The 22,220-nt window shown below is 44.7% G+C and overlaps 1 protein-coding gene across 7 annotated transcripts in view; it reads left to right on the forward strand.

Annotated features, from left to right (window-relative positions):
• eya4 (EYA transcriptional coactivator and phosphatase 4) overlaps nucleotides 1-22,220 on the forward strand; it is a 460,934-nt gene that overhangs the window by 389,187 nt on the left and 49,527 nt on the right. For all 7 annotated transcript variants that reach the window (XM_078542404.1, XM_078542397.1, XM_078542398.1 and 4 more), the window contains one exon: nucleotides 2,490-2,579. In XM_078542404.1, the coding sequence (XP_078398530.1) occupies nucleotides 2,490-2,579 (90 nt within the window). The remainder of the gene's footprint in view (nucleotides 1-2,489; nucleotides 2,580-22,220) is intronic.

Below are 22,220 nucleotides of genomic sequence, written 5' to 3' on the forward strand. Positions count from 1 at the left end.
TATATTGCTGAAATGTAATGGAATTGTTTTAAGAAGACATTTTCATTCAATCAAGAAGTGCAGTGAATTATCATATAATAATGTTCATTCAAAACATCTCATAGTAAATCTGTTTTTATGTTAGGTTAGTTACCATAACAACAAATAAAGAAGATTGGCATTTGACCTGCTATGACCTGTGCTTGATAATGGCTTTTGCAGCTGAGTAACTAGTTGACCTGCAGAATTTAAAAAAAAACGATGAGCCCTTAAATAATGGCTCCTGACAGAACAGGACAAGTGACAATGGAGACTGTAGTTGTTTGTTTAGAATTTTTTCTGCATCCAGAAGTTCTAATTAGCCATTTTTTTTGATAACTCATACCATTTTTTAATTTATTTGGCAAATTTCTAACTGTCTATATCTAAAGTCATATTAATTGTAATGTTTGCATTAAGGGAGCACACGGAATGAACATAACAGATGTATATAGGCCAAAACAATTTCAATTAACATTTTAGAATTGAGGTTGTAATGATGTATTTTAACTCCATGGTTTATTCATCAAAGTGGACTCAATGGGCTGCATTTTATGTTCCCCTACCAGGCGTGTGTTTTTAGCACAGGGGGGGATCACGCCCACCACCTTCCCACCCACCCCTGAGCTCAGCCCCACATATGAGTTGGGGGGTGGGGGGTGAGCACCAAAATTGGCAGCCTGCTGCCATATTTAAATAGATAAGCAAGTGTCAATTAGGCTTGTTACCAAGTCAATTGACCCTGATAATACACTGCCCACACCATAGAACGTTTGGCATGGGCAGTTGGGCAGAAGCAGGCAGCCTGAATTTTTAAATAATATTGACAAAGGGCAGGAAGCAATGTGGGGTTTCCATCTTCAGGGGCTGCCCTTTGTGGATCGGGGGACCGCCCCCCCCAAAAGATGGAACCCCCGCCCCTTTCTTCCTACCTGCCTGCAGCCTTAAACCCATGCCCCCCAAACAACCCCCCACCGCCCCCCCCCAACACATTCCCCTCCCTGACCTGCTCAAACCCTCCTTGCCCAAGACCCCGGACTTACCTGGTACCAGGGATCCATTGATCCATTTAGCCTTCTCCCTCCTCCTCTTGCAGTCCCAGCAGCACCCACTAATGTGCTCTTGGCACTGCCAGGACTGATGGAGCTGCTGCCCAATCCTCCCCAGTGAGGGGCAGAAAACTTAAAAGAGCCAATGTTGTGAATGTATCTTAAGTATTCGGAGTTATGTTATATCAGAGCAATAAGCCCAAAAGCTCCACAACTTCATGAGTCAATATTTAAGAGGAAGACACACAGGTTCAAACTGTGGATTCATAAGTGGGTATATTCCTTGGTTTGCTTTATCTCTGTTCAATGCTTAGATTATATTAAATGTGTGGTTGAAATGCCAATAAACTGCTGGTTTCTCCCAGTTCACACCACAGATAGTTCTTAATCTCACCATGTAAGAAAAATAATCAAAGGGCCACTCAAAAGTACCTCCCAGTATCTGATCATAAAGCAGTATTTTATAATAAAACACTGAGGAAATTCAAGCACATTGATTTTGCACACTTGATTAACTGAGCCCATCAGAGTGAAAAACACTCTGGAGGCATGCACATTACCTTCTGATTGGCCAATATGTTGAGTGTACATTCTAACATGGGAGTTAAGGGTTATGGAGAGCAGACAGGAGAGTGGAGCTAAGGCCACAATCAGATCAGCCATGATGTTATTGAATGGCGGAGCCGCAAATTAGAAGGCCATGCTATCGGTGGCATCCGCTCCATTGACTGGCCCAACCTCGCCCTGCCCGCCACGATTTAATGTGTGGCAGGGGTGACATTGGGTGGGCTACCCGCCAGTTGAGGCTGATAAGTGGGCAATTACTGCCTAACTAAGGGTCTCATCCCACCACTGCTCCAATTTAACAGGTGGCAGGAGAGGCCTGCGCCCAGCATGTAGCCCAGCAGTTTTAACCCTGCAGGCTACTGGTCAGTGAAAGGGGGGTGCCTCCTTCCCAGGCCCCCTGTGCCCAACATGTCCTCCCACCCCACCTCACCGGGACCTGCCAACCTGCTCCTGGCGAGATCCCAGACTTACCTAGGTTTGGGAACATCCACGGTTCCTTTTCCTCACGGGCTTCCTGCAATACTGGCAGTGGTCACCAATCCTGGTATCACGCAGAGCTGCTGATCTCCAATTGGACGACAGTTGTACGAGGCTGGACGTCTCCTGGAGACAGACAGAGGTCCTGCCTCATACTAATTAAAGGGCCGTTGTCCAAAAAATTAAAGTGGAGTGAGCCAGCCAATCAGAGGGAGGTGGGTTTGCCCCCAATATTTACTCTAGGGTGCGGGGAGACCTCAGCATAAAAATCCAGCCCTATTTCATTTTTGTTATTTAAAAAGACTGTGAAAACAGTGGAGTAAGTGTTGGAATTTCCAATGCAGTATGCTGGTTCTGATGGATATGTTTGATTTACAGGATCCACCTATAGCTGTTACACTTGGACTTCGAATGGAAGAAATGATTTTCAATCTGGCTGACACACATTTATTTTTCAATGATCTAGAGGTACGGATATTTTATAGTCTACAGAAGAAATTAATTTGGCTTAGTATCTAAAGGTTTGCAAAATATGTTTTCAGATTTATGGGAACCCTATCAAACTTCATGTTTAGTGATTTTCACAGGGGTAAATAAAAGCCTTTTGATGATTAGAGGGCAAATACAGATTTTAAATGTTCCTATCATAAGTTTTCTGTTAATTATGTCAAACTCTGTTGTACTGGTTAATACACACATCATTAAAATTAACCATAATATAAAAGCAAAATCATTAAAATTAAAGTTGTTGTGCAGCATTCAAATGGTAAATTATATTAATTATTCAGAGGAAATTCTTCATTTATTTGGAAAAAGAATGATTCTGTATTCCGTTTTGATGCGACAATTGATCCCTCAGATTTACATTGACTTGTCAGTTTATATGTGAATTTGTTTTAAACAAAATGAATAGAAAAGAAAAGGTTAAAAGCATTCTAAAGCCTGTGCCTGATAGCTCAGTTAGTTAAGCCCTTGATTTTCAGCCAGGCGGCCATTCGTTCAATTCCAACTTTGCCTGACACTCAAGCTTGTCCACTTGTTCGATGTGTTTTCCTAGTTCTTGGCCAGGGCACTTACTAGTGCTTCTTGGAAGAAAGGCATTCCTCCTCAATAACAGAGTAGAAACTGATCAGAAGCTCAATCCACATCTTTCCCATTCTCTGCTCCAACAGCTCAGAAATTGATTAAAGAATGGCAACAAAGTTGTAAAACAAAGGGTAAGGAGTATATTTGAGAGAAACATTTTTTTTCAGAGGAGGGAATGAGTAGTGCTTTTTAACGTTGAAAATGGCAGTATGGTATGCACTGAATGTTTTCTACTTGAGAAATCCGGTGTCAGTTACACGTCAATCTTTTTCAACTAAGGTTAGGAGGGGGATTAAAGCTATTAATTATTCATATTGGGCAGTAGCTTCACTTAACCGCATACAGCATCACCCCTGTACACAAGTAAATAATGCATTCCACATATAATATGCAACAATGCAAATGAACAACTGTTGATGAAATGGTGATTGTAATGAAGTGAAAAGAACCACAGTAAAATAAATCATCTAAATTGCTCGGTGGCACAATCAGAAGCAATCAATGGTTTTAACTGAGTTTTAAGAATTAGTCAATATTGTTATGAAAGCAGGGCAGGGAAACTGGGAAAATGGTGAGCAATGGTATTGGAATCCTTCTTTCATCAAATTAAATGTAATCCTACCACAACGGTGCTAATTGCATTGAGAGATATTGAACGGAAAATGTAGGCTTCAGCTGTGGAAGGTTAAATGGAACATTATTATGGCAGATGAAGTAGATGCTTGAGCATTAAAGTATTAATAGTGATTTAAGTCTGAGTACAATATGAACCTACATGCAATGCTACTTACTTATGGCATGAGCATGGGAAATGTTATTCTGATAGCATTAAAAATGTGCCTTTATTGTACAAATTTATGTTTTGTTCTTCAACTGCAATATATGAATTCGAAGACTTTTTTTAACTGATGGCATTTTTTAATAAGTGTCTTTTTCATTCCTACTGTAGCTAATATTGCCTACCAACATCTCTCACTTCATTGCAACCACCAATTCATCTACAGTTATTCATTTCCATGGTGCATAATATATTTGGAATGCATTATTTACTTGTGTACAGGGGATGCTGTACAGGGTTAAGTGAAGTGACTGCCTAACATGAGTATTTAACAGCTTTATTCCCCCTCCTAGCCTTAATGGAAAAGGATATGTAACTGACACCAGATTTCTCAAGTACAGAACATAAAGACCACAAATTTTGACTCTGTGGCCAGAATTTTCCAGCCCCATTGGCATCAGGCGTAATGGCGGGCAGGGGGGTGGTGGGGACAAGATGGCAAGAAGGCCAAAAATCGGTTTCACGCCGGAGTGAAAGCACAGCAGGATTATCCGATGGTGTCCGCCATGGTGGAACACCAATCCCGCTGGAGGCTGGCGTGAACCTACTCTGCATCCCGCTAATGGGATGCAAAGTAAGGCCTGATCGGAATCATTCCCTCAAGCCAGATTTACCATTATGCCAGAGGGAAAACACGCCAGCACAGAAAACATCTAAACAAGTGTTACGTGCAGAAATCAGGACCTACCTATAGGGCCTTGCTCAGATCGCGGATATCCGAGGAGCAGAAGATGCTGGAACCCTACAGCTACCGGGCCCTGGAGGAACATGTGCATCACCTACTGGGCGGATTCTCATGGACATGGTTCCGCCGTGAAGCAACTCATGGAAGGTGGGAGGTCACCGTTGATGTCTGGGGTCTGCTTCGGAACATCATGGTCTTGGTCATGGGCTGCTACGGATGATCGGTGAGGCGGGGGAGAGAAAGGTTCAGCTGAGAGAGGGAGAGGAAAGTGTGGGAGGGTGGTCGGTGGGAGAGGATGGTCTAGGTTTGCCTGGGAGAGGAAGGTGTACTGGGTTGGGGATGGGGAGCAAAGGTTTCAGGGGGGTGAGGTTGGGACAAAGGCGTTGGATTGAAGGAGGGAGTATGGGGGGGAGGAGGGGGTAACGGGGGAGAATGCGGCAAGTGGGGGAGTTGGTGTAAGGGGGGAGAAAGGTGTAAGGAAAGGAGTGCGGAGGGGGGAAGGAGTCCAGAGGGTGAAAAGGAGTCCGACGAGGGTGGGGGGGAGGTGTCCAGAGGGAGGAGGGGGTAAGGTGAGGGAGAGATGTCCAGGTGGACATGCAAGGGAGGGGTCTATGGGGTCAATGACTGCCTCCTGGGGAGTGAAATTAGGGTGGGCGTGGTAGGAGGAAATGGTGAGAATAAGAGAGGGCAGAGTGAGCTGGAAGGCTGGGAGGGTGAGGGTGTATCAGTAGCGGTAGAAGGGACGCCGAGGGTGGTTGGTGGGGACACGGAGGCAGACACAGACCCTGGAGGTAGGAAGGAGGAGGTTAGGGAGGTCAGTGTAGATGGGGATGGGATTCTCGGGTAGGTAGGGAACCTGCATATTCACCTGGACATCCTGGAAAGCAAAGAGTTCAGGTTGGTAGGTGATGTTGGGGGGTGAAAGGTGATGCCAGGATGGCCTACAGTGGTGCGGGAAAGGACATGGGTGACTGGGGAAGGGGAAAGGACGGGGGAGCTGATTAGAAACTTAACGACAACCATGGCTGTCAAAATCTCTTGTTGGACGGGCACAGGTTCTGCAATCAGTGGGTGAGCGGAGATGCAGGTCAGCTCAGATGGACAACTGAAAGAGAACCCCAGCAGGCAGCATTCAAAATGCTCAGGACAGTGAGATGTGTGTGAGGATGACGGCTCCACGTGCGTGAGAGAGTGCTCGCACGAGACTCCGATAGGCCTTGTCACATGCCCCACACACACTTCTCCCTCCAGAATCACTCGTGATCCAGGTTGGTCCTGTTGCCTCTGATGACTGTGGCTGAACTGCTAGTGGCAGGGGAGGGGGGAATGGGAGGATTCGCGAAGCCTGTAAATGAAGCTGAAAGACAACATTACACATTATTCACTGAAAGTGAATATATTTCCAGATTATAAAAGAAAAAATTTGTTCACCTATGCAACCACTTGTGTTCAGAATTTCTTAACTTTTCTAGGCCTATCACTTCTTCTAGGCACTGCCCTGACATCTGCAGCAGGGGTGGAGACAGCCTGTGCAATGGTTGGTCCTGTTGCCTCTGATGACTTCAGCGTGCGTCCTCTGGAGACCCGAGGCCTTGAGAGCCCCAGCTTGCTTTGGCTGTCCTCCTGTTGGCCACTGCTCCCTCTGCAGTGACAGAGGACGAGGTTGAAGGATCACAGGCAAAGGGGACTCGGAGGGAACGGGCAGCCTCTGAGATTCCTGAGTGGATGACCCAGGGGTGTTCAGCTGCTGCTCTGCTTCCCTCGGGTGCCTGAGGGCCCCAGCCTGAACCCTTGAGAGGAAGGAGCACCTGGAGAGACGTCGAGGTGCCCTGTTTCCCTCTTGCATTGCCACTGCAGGAATTCACCCATGGCTCCCGTGATGGAGTGCAGGTCTGCATGCACCTTCAAGTTCTGCTGGACCAGGGTCTCCATGGCGTCCACCATCCTTCCCATGGAGACCTCTACATGTGTACATGTAGGCACCACTTCATCAGAGAGCAGGCAGGCACATTCCAGCCACTGATCACTGTTGAGGGCTTCCAGCAGTTCTGCATGATGTTCCCCCGCCTTCTGCTGACACTCCACGATGAGTTGGAAGACCAAATTCAGAGGATTGTCATCTGACTTGGACCTCACAGATACCTCTTCCCCAGCAGTCTTCCGAGTGCCAGGGAGCTCGGCTGAACCTGCCTCCTCCTGCTGCGGACACGTGCCCGTGCAATGATCACTAGATTGTGAACCCGAGCCTGCTCTAGATCTAGGTCTCACCGAGGTGTGTGTCTCGGTGCTGGTGGACGGTGTGTGTAAGCACTGTGACAGGTCATCCAGGCTTCTTATTTCCAGCTCTTCAATGGAGGAGGTGTCCTTCTGGCTGGAGGTGTGGACCTGGATGAAGCTGAGGTCCTCTTGGCTGAAGGTGAGGACCTGGATGGAGCTGAGGTCCTCCATGCTGGAGGTGGGGACCTGGATGGAGCTGAGAGACTGAGAGACTGTCAACCAAAGTTGAGATGATTAGTGCATGTTAGCACAGTCCCCCTCTCACAGGGGAGAGAGCACTCACAATTATGTTGAGAGAGGGATGACGTGGTGCAGGATCCTCATGTGGGTGTTTGCCACCGACCTCATCATCGCTGCACATCCTCACCAGTCAGCGTGATGGCATGCTCCTCAAAGTGATTGATGGGTCTACTGTGGGCCACTCCCTTCTGCTGCGAGCCAGCTTCTCCTGTTTGTCAACAGATGGAGAAAGTGTGAGCAGCACACATGGCACTGCGTGGAATGTTTGTGTGGTGAGTGGAGCCATGGACGGGAAGAGGATGCGAGCTCCAGAGGATATGACCCTGATGGAGATGTGAGGGCGTGTGTGAGTTAGTGGTGTTGTCCCTTGAGGTCTGAGATCCCTGTGGATTTGTGCTGGGTTTGCAAGTGAGAGAGTTGAGAGCGATGAGGTGGTTGATTTACCCTGGCGGAATGGATGAGAGCATTCATCCTCTTCCTGCACTGGATGGCTGACCTCCCCTGTACTCCAGTGGCATTGACCGCCACTGCCACCACCTTCCATTTGGTGACTCTGGTGGACCTCATGCAGCCAGAGCGAGGGTAGAGGAGTTCACAGCGGCCTTCCACTGTGTCCAGCAGGTGCCCAGAGAGGTATCATTAAATTTGGGGGCTACAGACTTCTTTGCTTTTGGGGCCATCTGTTGCCTGGAGCAGTCCTGGTCTGTAGACTGCGCACTGGTGCGCTTTAAATATGGCGCCAGGAGTGAGGAAACACTGAGGTCATCGTGGGGAGGGCAAACCTGAGCCTGCCCACCAGCAATTATGCATGTTTATGGTTAATTGGCACATTCTGCCAATTTGAACCGCACAGGTCAGTTAATGATGGCTCCTCATCATGTGCGTTCAGCAACACGAAGGATACCCCATTGGCGATACTTAAAAGGTCAGCTGTCCAACTTGCAGGTGAGGTGCTTTTGACTTAATTCTGGTCTTGCAAAGTTTGTGGAAGTACTGTGTGTTGTGTTCTTGGAGGAGTTTTGATTTGTTACTCTGAAGGGAATGTTGATACATCATGCCAGGGAGATCAGAGGGATTTTCTGCCCTGTATGCAGAAAGGCTGCTAGAGTTATGGGAGCTATAATTTCAGTCCTCCTTGGGCTGCAACATGACAGGAGCACAGACTGCAAAGAGGGAAAGCTGTACACAGAGAGAGAAGGAGGAATGCTGTCCACAGAAAGCCCTATCCAGCAAAGGTCTTCAGGGAGCATTTCTCCTAAAGTCACTTTAGTCAGGAACAATAATCATGCATCTGCGAATCAGCAAGGAAGTGAGCCACTTTCTTCATCAGAACCTACAGCTATACAATAAAGGTGAAAACAGTGCTGCCATTGGCTAACAAGGTCACCGTCGCTCTCAAGTGTTAACTTTGTTCTTAAAATCTAATCTAGTCTGTAATTAGCAGTAACTGGAAAATACTGTTTAAGTATACTAAGTTTCTTTCTTTCTTGCAGCTTAGACAAGGTAAACATACTCTGCTGTGAGAGCTGAGTAGTTAATTAGCTAACTGGTTGAATCTGGATTCTCTAGCCCCAGTTCAGCAAGCTATAAGCTCAGGGTCCTTTAGTGTAGCCTTGGCAAATGAGTGCAGCTAAGGAAACTGAGTGCAAAGCTGAGAGTTCGGTGAAAGGAGGGGTGGTGGGGGGAGGACATGTTCCTTTCCTTTGCTTTGCTTTTTCCAGCTTTCTCACCCTGTAGGAATTGGTACTTACTCTACTACAGGGAAAGGAGCTGTTTGGTGAGTATCTTGTAAGTGGTTAAGGTCTATTTTATTCCTGAGGTGGAAAATAGTATACAAATTGGTGATAAAGTTAATAAAATATATAAAAAAGCAACATAAATAAGTGAATAATATAACTAAGTGATTAATTAAAACACATTAAGGATGGCAGGACTGGTGATGTGTCAAGGCTGCAGCATGTGGGAGCTCCTGGACACCATTGCGATCCAGGGCAAACAAGTCTGCAGTGAGTGTTTGCAGCTCGAGGAACTTCGGCTCAAAGTGATTGAGCTGGAGGCTGAGCTACAGATTCTGCGACACATCAGGGAAGGGGAAAGTTACCTGGATGCTTTGTACCAGGAGGCAGTCACGCCACCTAGGATAGGATCTTTTGATTTGGATAGGAGGGTGTGACTGTGTGAGGCAAGTATGGGGATCCAGAGGGCAGGAGTGTGGAATGTGAACTTCTGCAATTGTCCAACAGATTTGAAGTTCCCTCAGCTTGTTTGAATGAGAGGGGGAGCTGCAGGGTGGATGACCAAACTGACCATGGCACCGTGGTACAGGAAACCATTCAAGTGGGGGTGCAAAAAGGAATGTAGTGTAGTAGGGGACAGTATAATAAAGGGGGTTGACACTGTTCTCTGCAGCTAAGAGCGAGAATCCAGATGGCTGTGTTGCCTGCCCAGTCCCAGGGTTTGGGACATCTGCTCAGGGTCGGAGAAGCACGTGCAGTGGGAGGGGGATGATCCAATTGTCATGGTCCATGTAGGTACCAACAACATAGGTAGAACTAGAAAAGAGTTTCTGCATAGACAGTATGAGGAGCTAGGCACTAAATTAAAAAGCAGAGCCTCAAAGGTTATAATCTCTGGATTATTATCTGAGCTACGTGGAAATTGGCATAGGGGTCATAAAAGTAGAGAGATGAATATGTGGCTCAAAGACTGGTGTGGGAGAAGTGGGTTCCAGTTTGTGGAGCACTGGCACCAGTGCTGGAGAAAGTGGGTACTGTACCACTGGGACAGTCTACTTCTGAACTGTGCTGGGACCAGTGTTCTTGTGAATGGTATAATAAGGAAGTAGAGAGGGTTTAAAACTAAATAGTGGGGTGAGGGATCAAATGTGAAAAGATGTGTATATCAAAGAGTAGATACAAGGTAAGAGAGGAAAATAGTAATATGGGAGATGAGGGTCAGAAAATAGAAGGAAGGGACAGAGAGAAAAAAACCTAAGAATACGCCAACAATCGAGACTAGGTGTTACAAAGATAACTAAAAGGCAAAACTAAAGGCTGTATCTGAATGTGCATAGCATTCATAACAAAGTAAACAAATTGATAGCACACATTGAATTAAATAAATATGATCTAATAGCCATTACAGAGGTGTGGCTGCAGGATGACAAGAATTGGGTCCTGAATATTGAGGGGTATTTGACATTCAAAAAGAATAGGAAGCTAGGTAAAGGTGGAGGGGTAGCACTGTTAATCAACAATGGCATTTGTGCAATTGTTAGAGGTGACCTTGATTCAGGAGATCAGGATGTAGAATTGGTTTGGTTGGAAAGAAATCACCAGTGGGAATGATCTACAGGCCCCCTATCAGTAATCACAATGTAGGACAAAGTGTACAAGAAAAATATTGGGTATATGTGATAAAGTGATGGCAATAACATGGGTGACTTTAATCTACATATAAACTGGAAAAATCAGATTTGCAGTAGTAGCCTGGATGAGGAGCTCATAGACTGCTTTCAAGATAGTTTCTTAGAACAGCACGTTCTGGAACCAACTAGAGAACAAGTTATACTGTGTATTGTGACAGGATTAATCAATTACCTCAGAGTAAAGGCACCCCCAGGTGGCAGCGACCACAGTATGATTGAATTTTACATCCAGTTTAAAATACTAATTTTAGTCCCACGATTAGTCTAAATATAAAGAACGACAGAGAATGACTAAAAGGTTAATCAGGAGAAAGAAATTAGAGTATGAGAGGAAGCTAGCTAGAAATGTAAAAACGGATAGCAAGAGTTTCTGCAGGTATTTAAAAAGGAAAAGAGTAAGTAAAGTGAGTTTTGGCCCTCGAGAAAGTGAGAATGGGAAGTTAGCAGTAGATAATAAGGAAATGGAGGATGAAATGAACAAATATTTTGCTTCTGCCTTCACTATAGAAGATACAAAGAAACATTCCAGTAATAGCTAAAAATCAGGAGGTGGAAGGGAGAGAGGAACGTGGTGAAATTACAATCATAGGGGGAGCGGCACTGAGCAAACTGATGGAGCTGTGGGCTGACAGGTCTCCAGGTCCAGATGGACTTCATCCTAGAGTTTTAAAAGAGGTGGCTAATGAGATAGTAGATGCGTTGGTGTTAATTTTCCAAAATTCGTTAGACTCTGGAAAGGTTCCATCAGACTGGAAAGTAGCAAATATAAGGAAGGGAGGCAGAAAACAGGAGACCATAAACCAGTTAGCTTGATGTCTGTCGTGGGGAAGGTGTTAGAATCGATCATTAAAGAGGTTATAGCTGGGCGCTTAGAAAAACTCAGGGTAATCGGGAAGCATCAGCATGGTTTTGTGAAAAGGAAATCATGTTTAACCAATTTATTAGAGTCCTTTGAAAGAGTAACATGAGCTGTGGATAAAGGGGAGCCTGTAGATGTACTGCACTTGGATTTCCAGAAGGCATTTGATAAGGTGCGTCATCAAAAGTTATTGCAGAAAATAAAAGCTCATGTTGTAAGGGGTAACATATTTGCACGGATAGAAGATTGACTAGCTGGCAGAAAGCAGAGCGTATGCATAAATGGGTCTTTGGCTGCTTGGCAGGATGTGACGAGTGGAGTCCCACAGAGGTCTATGCTGGGGCCTCAACTTTTTACAATTTGCATCAATGACTTTGACGAGGGGAGTGAAGGCATGGTAGCTAAATTTGCAGACGACACAAAGATAAGCAGGAAAGTATGTTGTGAGAAGACATAAGGAGTTTGCAGACGGATGTAGATAGGTGAGTGGGCAAAAATCTGGCAGATGGAGTATAATGTGGGAAAACGTGAAATTTTGACAGGAAAAATAAAAAAGCAGAGTATTACCTAAATGCTCAGAATTCCGAGGTACAGAGGGATCTAGATGTTTTAGTGCAAGAGTCACAAAATGTTAGTATGCAGGTGCAGCACATAATCAAGAAGGCGAATGGAATGCTATCCTTTATTATGAGAGGGATTGAACATAAAAAGAAGGGCGTTACGTTTCATTTATACATTGGTGAGACCACATCTCGAATACTGTGTGCAGCTTTTGTCTCCTCATTTAAGGAAGGATGTAAATGCATGGGAGACGGTTCAAAGGAGGTTTACTAGATTGATACCTGGAATGAGCAGGTTGTCTTGTGGGTAGGTTGGACAGGCTGGGCTTGTTTCCACTGGAATTTAGAAGAGTGAGGGGTGACTTGATTGAAGTATATAAGATCCCGAACGGTCCCAAAAAGGTGGACATGGAAAGGATGTTTCCTCATGTGGGTGAGTCCAGGACTTCAGGGCACTATTTTGAAATTAGGGGTTGCCCTTGTAGGACAGAGATGAGGGGAATTTTTCTCACTGAGGGCTGTGCGGCTTTGGAACTCTCTGCCTCAGAAGACAGTGGAAACGGGTTATCAAATATTTTTAAGGCAGAGATAGATAGATTCTTAAAAACAAAATACTGCGGATGTTGGAAATCTGAAATAAAAACAAAATGCTGGAAAATTCAGCAGGTCTGACAGCATCTGTGGAGAGAGAAACAGAGTTAAGGTTTTGAGTCCATATGACTCTTCTTCAGAGCTGACGAGAAATAGATGTGTTGGATTTTATACTGTTTAAGGAGGGTGGAGCAGATAAAGCAGGATAGAAAGTCAGCGCCAGGTGGGGACAAAGAAGAGATTGACAAAGATGTCATGGACACAAGACAAAGGGAGTGTTAATGGCAATGGTAAAGACGAAAGTATGTGCTGATAGTGCCAATATTTACAGCATTTTCTGTAGATAGATTCTTGTTAGGCAAGGGAATCAAAGGCTATTGGGGAAAAATGGGAATGTGCAACTTGAAACATAAACAGATCAGCCATGATCTTATGAGTGGCGAAGCAGGCTCGAGGGATCCGAATCACTTACTTCTGCTCCTATTTCATATGTTCGTATGTAAGTTCTATGCAAGCAATCCTTTCACTGGGTAACAGAAGACATGGCCAACATTTCCCAATTCACTGTCCACCATTGCATCAGGGTGATGACAGATGCCCTGAATGTCAGGACAAGGGACTTCATTGTCTTCTCACTTACCAATAGAAGCAGGATGAGCAGGCACATGGCATTGCCAGGATACCAGGATTCCCAAAGCTGCAAGGAAGCATGAACTGTACACGTGCAGGTCACAGTATAAATGCGGAGTGGTAAAGGACCACAAGGACTAACACTCCACATGCTGTTGTGTGTGACCATGCCCAGATCATGATGTCATTGAATGCCACTATCCCAGCAGCAGCCACAATACCTTCATTCTGAGGCAATCAGATGTTCCTGTTATTTTTAGGCCACTTGGAGGAACCAGAGGGAATGTGTTTGGAGACAAGGGATACTTTTCTTTTAATTCATTCATGGGGTGTGGGCTTCGCTGGCTGGGCCAGCATTTATTGCCCATCCCTAGTTGCCCTTGAGAAGGTGGTGGTGAGCTGCTCTCTTGAACCACTGCAGTCCATGTGGTGTAGGTACACCTACAGTGCTGTTAGGAAGGGAGTTCCAGGATTTTGACCGAGCGACAATGAAGGAACAGTGATTTATTTCCAAGTCAGGATGGTGAGTGACTTGGAGGGGAACTTCCAAGGTGGTGGTGTTCCTTGGAGCAGGATTCCTAGCCTCTGACCTGCCCTTGTAGCCACAGTATTTATATGCTAGTGCAATTCAGCTTCTGGGCAATGGTAACTCCCAGGATGTTGATAGTGGGGGATTCAGTGATGTCAATGCTATTGAACGTCAAGGGGCAATGGTTGGATTCTCTCTTGTTGGAGATGGTCATTGCCTGACACTTGTGTTGCACAAATATTTCTTGCCGCTTGTCAGCCCAAGCCTGGATATTGTCCAGGTCTTTCTACATTTGGACATGGACTGCTTCAGTATCTTAGGAGTCGCAAATGGTGCTGAACATTGTGCAATCGTCAGCGAACATCCCCACTTCTGACCTTATGATGGAAGGAAGGTCATTGATGAAGCAGCTGAAGATGGCTGGGCCTAGGACATTACCCTGAGGAACTCCTGCAGTGATGTCCTGGAGCTGAAATGACTGACCTCCAACAACCACAACCATTTTCCTTTGTGCTAGGTATGACTCCAACCAGCAGAGAGTTTTCCCCCTGATTCCCATTGACTCCAGTTTTGCTAGGGCTCCTTGATGCCACACTCGGTCAAATGCTGCCTTGATGTCAAGGGCAGTCACTCTCACCTCACCTTGGGAGTTCAACTCTTTTGTCCATGTTTGAACCAAGGCTGTAACAAGGTCAGAAGCTAAGTGGCCCTGGCGGAACCCAAACTGGGCATCAGTGAGCAGGTTATTGCTAAGTAAGTGCCACTTGAAAGCACTGTTGATGACCCCTTCCATTACTGTACTGATGATGGAGAGTGGGCTGATGGGACGGTAATTGGCCGGGTTGGATTTGTCCTGCTTTGTGCACAGGACATACCTGGGCAATTTTCCACATAGCCAGGTAGATGCCAATGTCGTAGCTGTACTGGAACAGCTTGGCTAGGGGCGCGGCCAGTTCAGGAGCACAAGTCTTTAGTACTATTGCCAGAATATTGTCAGGGCCCATAGCCTTTGCAGTATCCAGTGCCTTCATCCGTTTCTTGATATCACGTGGAGTGAATCAAATTGGCTGAAGACTGGCATCTGTGATGCTGGTGACCTCTGGAGGAGGCTGAGATAGATCATCCACTGGGCGCTTCTGGCTGAAGATTGTTGAGAATGCTTCAGCCTTATCTTTTGCACTGCCGTGCTCGGCTCCTCCATCATTGAGGATGGGGATATTTGTGGAGCCTCTTCCTCCAGTGAGTTGTTTAATTGTCCACCACCATTCACAACTGGATGTGCCGGACTGCAGAGCTTAGATCTGATCCGTTGGTTGTGCGATCGCTTAGCTCTGTCTATCACTTGCTGCATATGCTGTTTGGACTGAGATAATTGACCTCCAACAACTACAACCATCTTCCTTTGTGCTAGGTATGAATCCAACCAGTGGAGAGTTTCCCCCCTGATTTCCATTGACTCCAATTTTGCTTGGGCTCTTTGATGCCAAACTCAAGGACAGTCACTCTCACCACCTCTTGAGTTCAGCTCTTTTTTCCATGTTTGAACTAAGGTTGTTATGGGGCCAGGATCTGAGTGGCCCTGGGGGAACCAAACTGAGTATCAGTGAGACGGTTATTGCTGAGTAAGTGCCACTTGATAGCACTGTCGATGACCCTTTCCATCACTTTGCTGATGATCAAGAGTAGAGTGACGGGGCGGTAATTGGCTGGGTTGCATTTGATCTGCTTTTCGTGGCCAGGACATACCTGGGCAGTTTTTCACATTGCCAGGTAGATGCCAGCGTTGTAGCTGTACTGGAACAGCTTGGCTAAAGGCATAGCTAGTTCTGGAGCACTAGTCTTCAATACTATTGGCAGAGGAGGTGGTCGCGTAGTGGTATTGTCACTGGGTTAGTAACCTGGGGACCTGGGTTTGAATCCCACCACAGCAAATGCTGGAATTTGAATACTGTAAAAATCTGGAATTAGAAGTCTAATGATAATGATGTTGATTGTTATTAAAACTCAGTGTCCTTTAGGGAAGGAAATCTGCTGTCATTACCTAGTCTGGCCTACATGTGACTCCAGACCCACAGCAATGTGGTTGCCTCTGAAATCACCTTCTCATTCACATCCTGTGAATGGATAATCAGGGCCCATTGACTTTACAGTATCCAATGCCTTCAGCCGCTCCTTGATATCACGTGAAGTGAATCAAATTGGCTGAAGACAGGCATCTGTGATGCTGAGGACCTCCGGAGGAGGCTGAGATGGATCATCCACTCAGCACTTCTGGCTGAAGATTGTTGCGAATGTTTCAGCCTTATCTTTTGTACTAACAGGCTGGGCTCCTCCATCATTGAGGATGGGGATATTTGTGGAGCCGCCTCCTCCTGTGAGTTGTTTAATTGACCACCATCATTCACAACTGGATGTGGCAGGACTGCAGAGCTTAGATCTGATCCATTGGTTGTGGGATCGTTTAGCTCTGTCTTTCGCATGCTGCTTTCGCTGCTTGGCATGCACGTATTCCCTGTGTTGTAGCTTCACCAGGTTGCCACCTCATTCTTAGGTATGCCTGGTGCTGCTCCTGGCATGCCTTCCTGCACTCTTCATTGAACCAGGGTTGATCCCCCAGTTTGACGGTAATGGTAGAGTGGGGTATATGCTGAGCCATGAAGTCACAGATTGTGTCCGAATACAATTCTGCTGCTGCTGATGGCCCACAGCGTCTCATGCATGCCCAGTTCTGAGTTGCTAGATCTGTTCAATATCTATCCCATTTATCACGGTGGTAGTGCCACACAACATGTTGGAGGGTATCCTCAATGTGAACACGGGACTTCTTCTCCACAAGGACTGTGTGGTGTTCACTCCTACCAAAACTGTCTTGGACAGATGCATCTGCAACATGTAGATTGGTGAGGGCAAGGTCAAGTATGTTTTTCCCTCTTGTTGGTCCCCTCACCACCTGCCTCAAACTCAGTCTAGCACAGCTGCCCTTTAGGACTCGGCCAGCCCAGTCAGTAGTGGTGCTACTGAGCCATTGTTGGTGATGGACATTGAAGTCTCCCATCCAGAGTACATGCTTTATCCAAGTGGTGTTCAACATGGAAAAGTACTGATTCATCAGCTGAGAGGTGGCAACAGGTGGTAACCAGCAGGAGGCTCCCTTGATCAAATTTGCCCAGATGCCATGAGACTTCATGGGGTCCAGAGTCGATGTTGAGGACTTCCAAGGCAATTCCCTTCCAACTGCGTATCACTGTGCTGCCACCTCTAGTGGGTTTGTCCTGCCGGTGGGACAGCACATACCCAGGGATGGGGATGGTGGTGTCTGGGGCAATGTCTGTAAGGCATGATACTGTGAGTACGACTATATCAAGTTGTTGCTTGACCAGTCTGTGATACAGCCCTCTCAATTTTGGCACAAGCCCCCATATGTTAGTAAAAAGGACTTTTCAGGGTCAACAGGGCTGAATTTGCCATTGTCATCACCAGTGCCTAGGTCAATGTCAGGTGATCTGTCTGGTTTTGTTTGTTTTTGTAGACTTTATAGCAGTTCGATGTAACTCAATAGTTTTCTAGGCCATTTCAGAGAGCATTTAAGAGTCAACCACACTACTGTGGGTCCAGAATCACATGTAGACCAAACCAGGTAAGGATGGCAGATTTCCTTCCCTAAAGGACATGAGTGAATCAGATGGGTTTTCATGACAATAGACAATGATTTCATGGTCACTATTACCGAGACTAGTTTTTAATTCCAGATTTATTAGCTGAATGCCGTGGTAGGATTCAAACCTGTGTAACCAGAGCAATAGCCTGAGTCTCTGAATTACTAGTCCGGTGACGTTACCACTACACCACCACCTCCCCACTCAATTGGAGGAGGGTGGTGTGATTAACCATGTTAAAGGCATAAGACAGGTTGCAAAGGATGAGGAGGGAAAGCTTACCTTTGTTAAAGTCACATAGGATATCATTTGTGACTTTAAGAGATTTTTCAGTACTGTGGCAGGGGCAGAAATCTGATTGGAGGGATTCAAATATGGAGTTCCGGAACAATGGGAACGGATTTGGGAGGCAACAATACTACTCTTTTTCAAAAAGTTCCATGAGATTGTCTACATCTACATCTCATCCACCTAGTCAAATAGACTTGGTTTAATATCTGAAAGGTAGCATCTCTGACCTCTGCAGTACTGCTGAATGCTGGACTAAAGTACCTGCCTGATTTTTGTGCTCGAGCCCCAGGAGTGGGACTGGACCCACAACCTTCTGACTAAGAGGAGAAAGTGCAGCTACTTGAGCCAATCTGACACTTAATGAAATAAAAACAGAAAATGTTGGAATTACTCAGCAGGTCTGGGAGCATCTATGGGGAGAGAAACAGAATTAAAGTTTTAGGTCGTAACCTTTACTTTCAGATTTCCAGAATCCGCAGTATTTTGCTTCTGACACTTAATGAGGTGCTTTTTGAAAATTTGCCCCTTTTATCTGCAGAGGGATATTTTAAGATGCCCAGTTTAATATTTCACAAAGTTATTGACACTATAATGAAATTAAACAGTAAAACCTACTTAAAGAATGAACCTTTTCCCATTGGAGGTGTGAGTTTGATTACCTTCTTAATGAGAACCTTTGGCACTTGTGAGTTATTCAATGTACCTCATAAATTGAATATTCTTAAACACCAATAAAATTAACATTGCATTCTGTTAAATTATTAGCAGAATTCTTGTGATGCAGGAATCAATTATGTATCCAATGTGGAAATTCTTTCTGGGAACAATCAATTAATAGCTTACAGGGTAGTGACTTAAATAGAGGCTTGAATGTGTCGAGCCCTTTATGGTTCTGTCAATCTGTGAAATCTTTTGAACCGTTTATCGTTAAGGGAAATCTACCCAGTTAGCCTTGCATTTCTGCTGGGGAATTGATTTGTGAAGGGAAGACTCTTTAAGTGCAAGTGGAATGTCTTCAGTGGAATGAAGGTCAGGTGGTTTCTAGCATGAGTGACTGATACACAATACCAGTTTTAGACCAGACAACAGGTTAAAAATCTGCCCATTCAATGCAGGAACAAAGTGATTTGCTCATAAAGCCAAATATCCTGTATTAAGCCACATTTGGGCACAGTGAAAGATTATGACTTTTAATGTAACTAACCATTAGTTGTGAACCATTTGATGCTATACAAATTATTTACTAATCAGTTTTGTTTGCAATCTAAGTATGATTTTTTTTTTCATGATTTATCCATGACTACTTAGTTTTACCTAGTAGCTTTCAGCAGTATTTAAAATGACTATCGAATTGAGCCTCAGAAGCTTCAATGTTCACATTAATATATATCAAAGGGTGTAACAGAAAGACAAAGTAACAAGTTTGTGCCACTTCTTTTCTCTGCATGAATGGTCTAGTCACACTCTCTTTGCTTGCCATTTGCCTTGAATCTTTCTTTCTCAAGCAACTATCTAACTCCCATTTATGGGCTTGCTTCAGTAATAGTTTGTGGCAAAAAATTCTATGTTCCTAGCCACTCTGTTTAAAGAATTGTTTTAACTCTCTTTTAATTCTTTCTTGATCTCTTAAATTTATCATCCACTTCTTATCATCTCACCAACCTGTGGATGCAGTCTATTACTATTTTTCATATCATAACTCTTCAATAACCATAAAGACCTTTATTAGGTCAACTTTTAACATTCTCAGCTCTAGCGAAGAAAGCCCTAAATTTTCAAATCTCCTTCTAATCCTAGAAAGCTGCAAAGAATTTTCTGCTGAATAGAAGTTTGTCTCCTCCTCCTCCTCCTCCTCACTTACAATAACAGACAAAGTTTATCCTTAGCAACAACCCATGCCAGCATTTTTTAAATCCACCTTAAATATGGAGACAAGTGGAATTATTTATAATCAATTTCTGTCAGGTCTAATTTTAATGCAGCCCTTCTGCATTCTTTATTGCATGTAGTAGTATTAAGTTTGAGTGTGTGAACATAGAAAAGTCCAGTTGAAAATTTTGGGTGGAAGAAGGTTTTATCTAGTTCCCAACAATGAGATTTCAACTACAGATGTGTTCTGGAAATTTGATGCAATTCCAGTGGCAGGGTCACAAGGGTAGCTGCAGATTTGTTTAGAAACTGCATCCATCAGATTTCCAACTCTGTAGGTTTGCAAGGCTGACTCCAAATTCCACCCCAGGGAGTGAGGCGAGCCGGTGCCTCTTAAGCCTGTACAGAACAGGGGAGCCAGTCTCTCTGGGACCTTCCCAATCTACCCTTGGGAATTCCATCATCATTCCATTCAACTCACCCCAGTTAAGTTCACCACATACTGCATCTGCTGAGAGCAAGCGTGGCTTTGTGTTCCAGACTGATGAAAGGTGCCAAAGGCCTGAAAGACCAAGGGTAATGAATTTCAGAAGAAACTGAGTACCTTTTAGAATGCATCTCCTCATTTCCCTGTGGAGACTTAAATTTGTTAACACTTTAATCTTCAGCTAAGTAAGGGTCTTGGGCTCATACCCCATGGAGAGGCAATGACAGTTGATATGGTTAATGGTTCTCTTTCCAGGTAGTATAGCCCTCCTCTTCAAATCTGCCATAATCACCCCCTCCTCTTAAAAAAAGCAATTCTAGCCTTCTTTGTCCTTATAATCCATTGCCTCATCCCTAACCTCCCTTAAGTCCTTGAACATGCTGTCATCTCCCAAAATTGTGCCCGTCCTTCCTGGATTTCCAGGTTTGAATCCTTTTAATTAGCTTTTTACCCTACCACAGTACTGAAAAGGCTCTTAACAAAGTTACAAATGGCATCCTATGTAACTGTGGCATAGGTAAATGATCCCTTCCTATCTTTCCTAACCTTTGACACAGTAATCATGCTCCTCCAATGCCCCTCCACATTGGGTGAGACTACATTCACCTGGTCCCATTCTTATCTATCCAATAATAGCCAGAGCATCACCTGCAGTTATTTCTCTTCCCACTTCCACACCATTTTCTCTGGTATCCCCCAAGGATCTATCTTTTTCCCACTCCTATTTCTCATCTACAGCCTGCCCCTCAGCAACATTATCTGAAAACGTACCATCAGTTTCCACATGCCTGTGGAAAACACCTAGCTCTACCTCACCACCACCACCATCATCACCACCCACCTCTCTTGAACCACCCACTGTCTCTAAATTTTCAGACTGCTTATCCAACATTAAGTACTAAATAAGCAGAAAGTTCCTCCAACTGAGTTTTGTGAAGACAAGCCATTTTCTTTGGTCCCCACCAGAAACTTCATTCACTAGTCATCAACTCCATCTCTCTCCCTATCAACCAGGTTGTTCACAACCTTGGTGCCACATCTGAACCCCAAAGGATCTTTTGATCACATATATGCGCCATCACTAAGACTGCCTATTTCCACCTCTGTAACATTCCCTGATTGCACTGCTGCCTCAGATGATCAATTGCTGAGACCCTCATCCATACCTTTGTTACCTCTAGACTTGACTATTCCAATGAGCTCTTTTCTACCCTCTATATTATTGAGATCATCCACTCTCTGCTGCCTGTGCCCTAATTTGTACTATGTCCCATTCACCCATCACCCCTGTGCTCTTTGACCTTCATTAATTCCCAGTTAAGCAATGCCTCAATTTTAAAATTCACATCCTTGGTTTTACCCCTCCCTATCTTTGTAATCCCGTTCTGACTTGCAACCTTCTAAGATATCTATGCTCCTCCAATTCTGGCCTCATGAACTCCTAATTGCTCCACCATTGGCAGCTATGCCTTGAGCTGCCAAGGCCCTAAGCTCTGGAATTTCTTCTCTGAACTTTTCAACCACTTTTTCCTCCTTTGAGATGTTCCTTAACTTTGGTCAAAGAGGAGGTTTTTCCGTCACCTGCCCTAATAACTCCTATTGTGGCTCAATGTTAGATTTTGTTTGATAATGCTCCCATGAAGCACCTTAGGACACTTTACTACGTTAAATGCACGATATAAATATGAATTGTTGTTGATGTTAATTAAATTACAAATAATCAGTGCAGTAGATTTTCCCTGTAGTAGCGTTTTTGAGGTCCATACAGAAACCATATTGAAAAACAAGGTTATAGAGCAACTAATTTATATAGCTTCTCAAATAATTTGGGAGCTATAAGTAATGTATTATACCAAACATCTTTGTATGTGCGCGTGAGGTTTGTTAGGAGCAAGTACAACACTGAGACAAAAGTTTGTTCATAACCATAATAGTTACAGATTTAAATGTGTATTTAATGATTAATATCATATTGTGGTTAGGTTTTTTTATTTATACCTGCATGGATGTGGGTGTCACTGGCAAGGCCAGCATTTGTTGCCCATCGCTAATTGCCCTTGAACTGAATGGCCTGCTAGGCCATC

The sequence above is a fragment of the Cetorhinus maximus genome, chromosome 5, assembly GCF_964194155.1.
Source record: "Cetorhinus maximus chromosome 5, sCetMax3.hap1.1, whole genome shotgun sequence".
NCBI classification, from domain to species: Eukaryota; Metazoa; Chordata; class Chondrichthyes; order Lamniformes; family Cetorhinidae; genus Cetorhinus; species Cetorhinus maximus.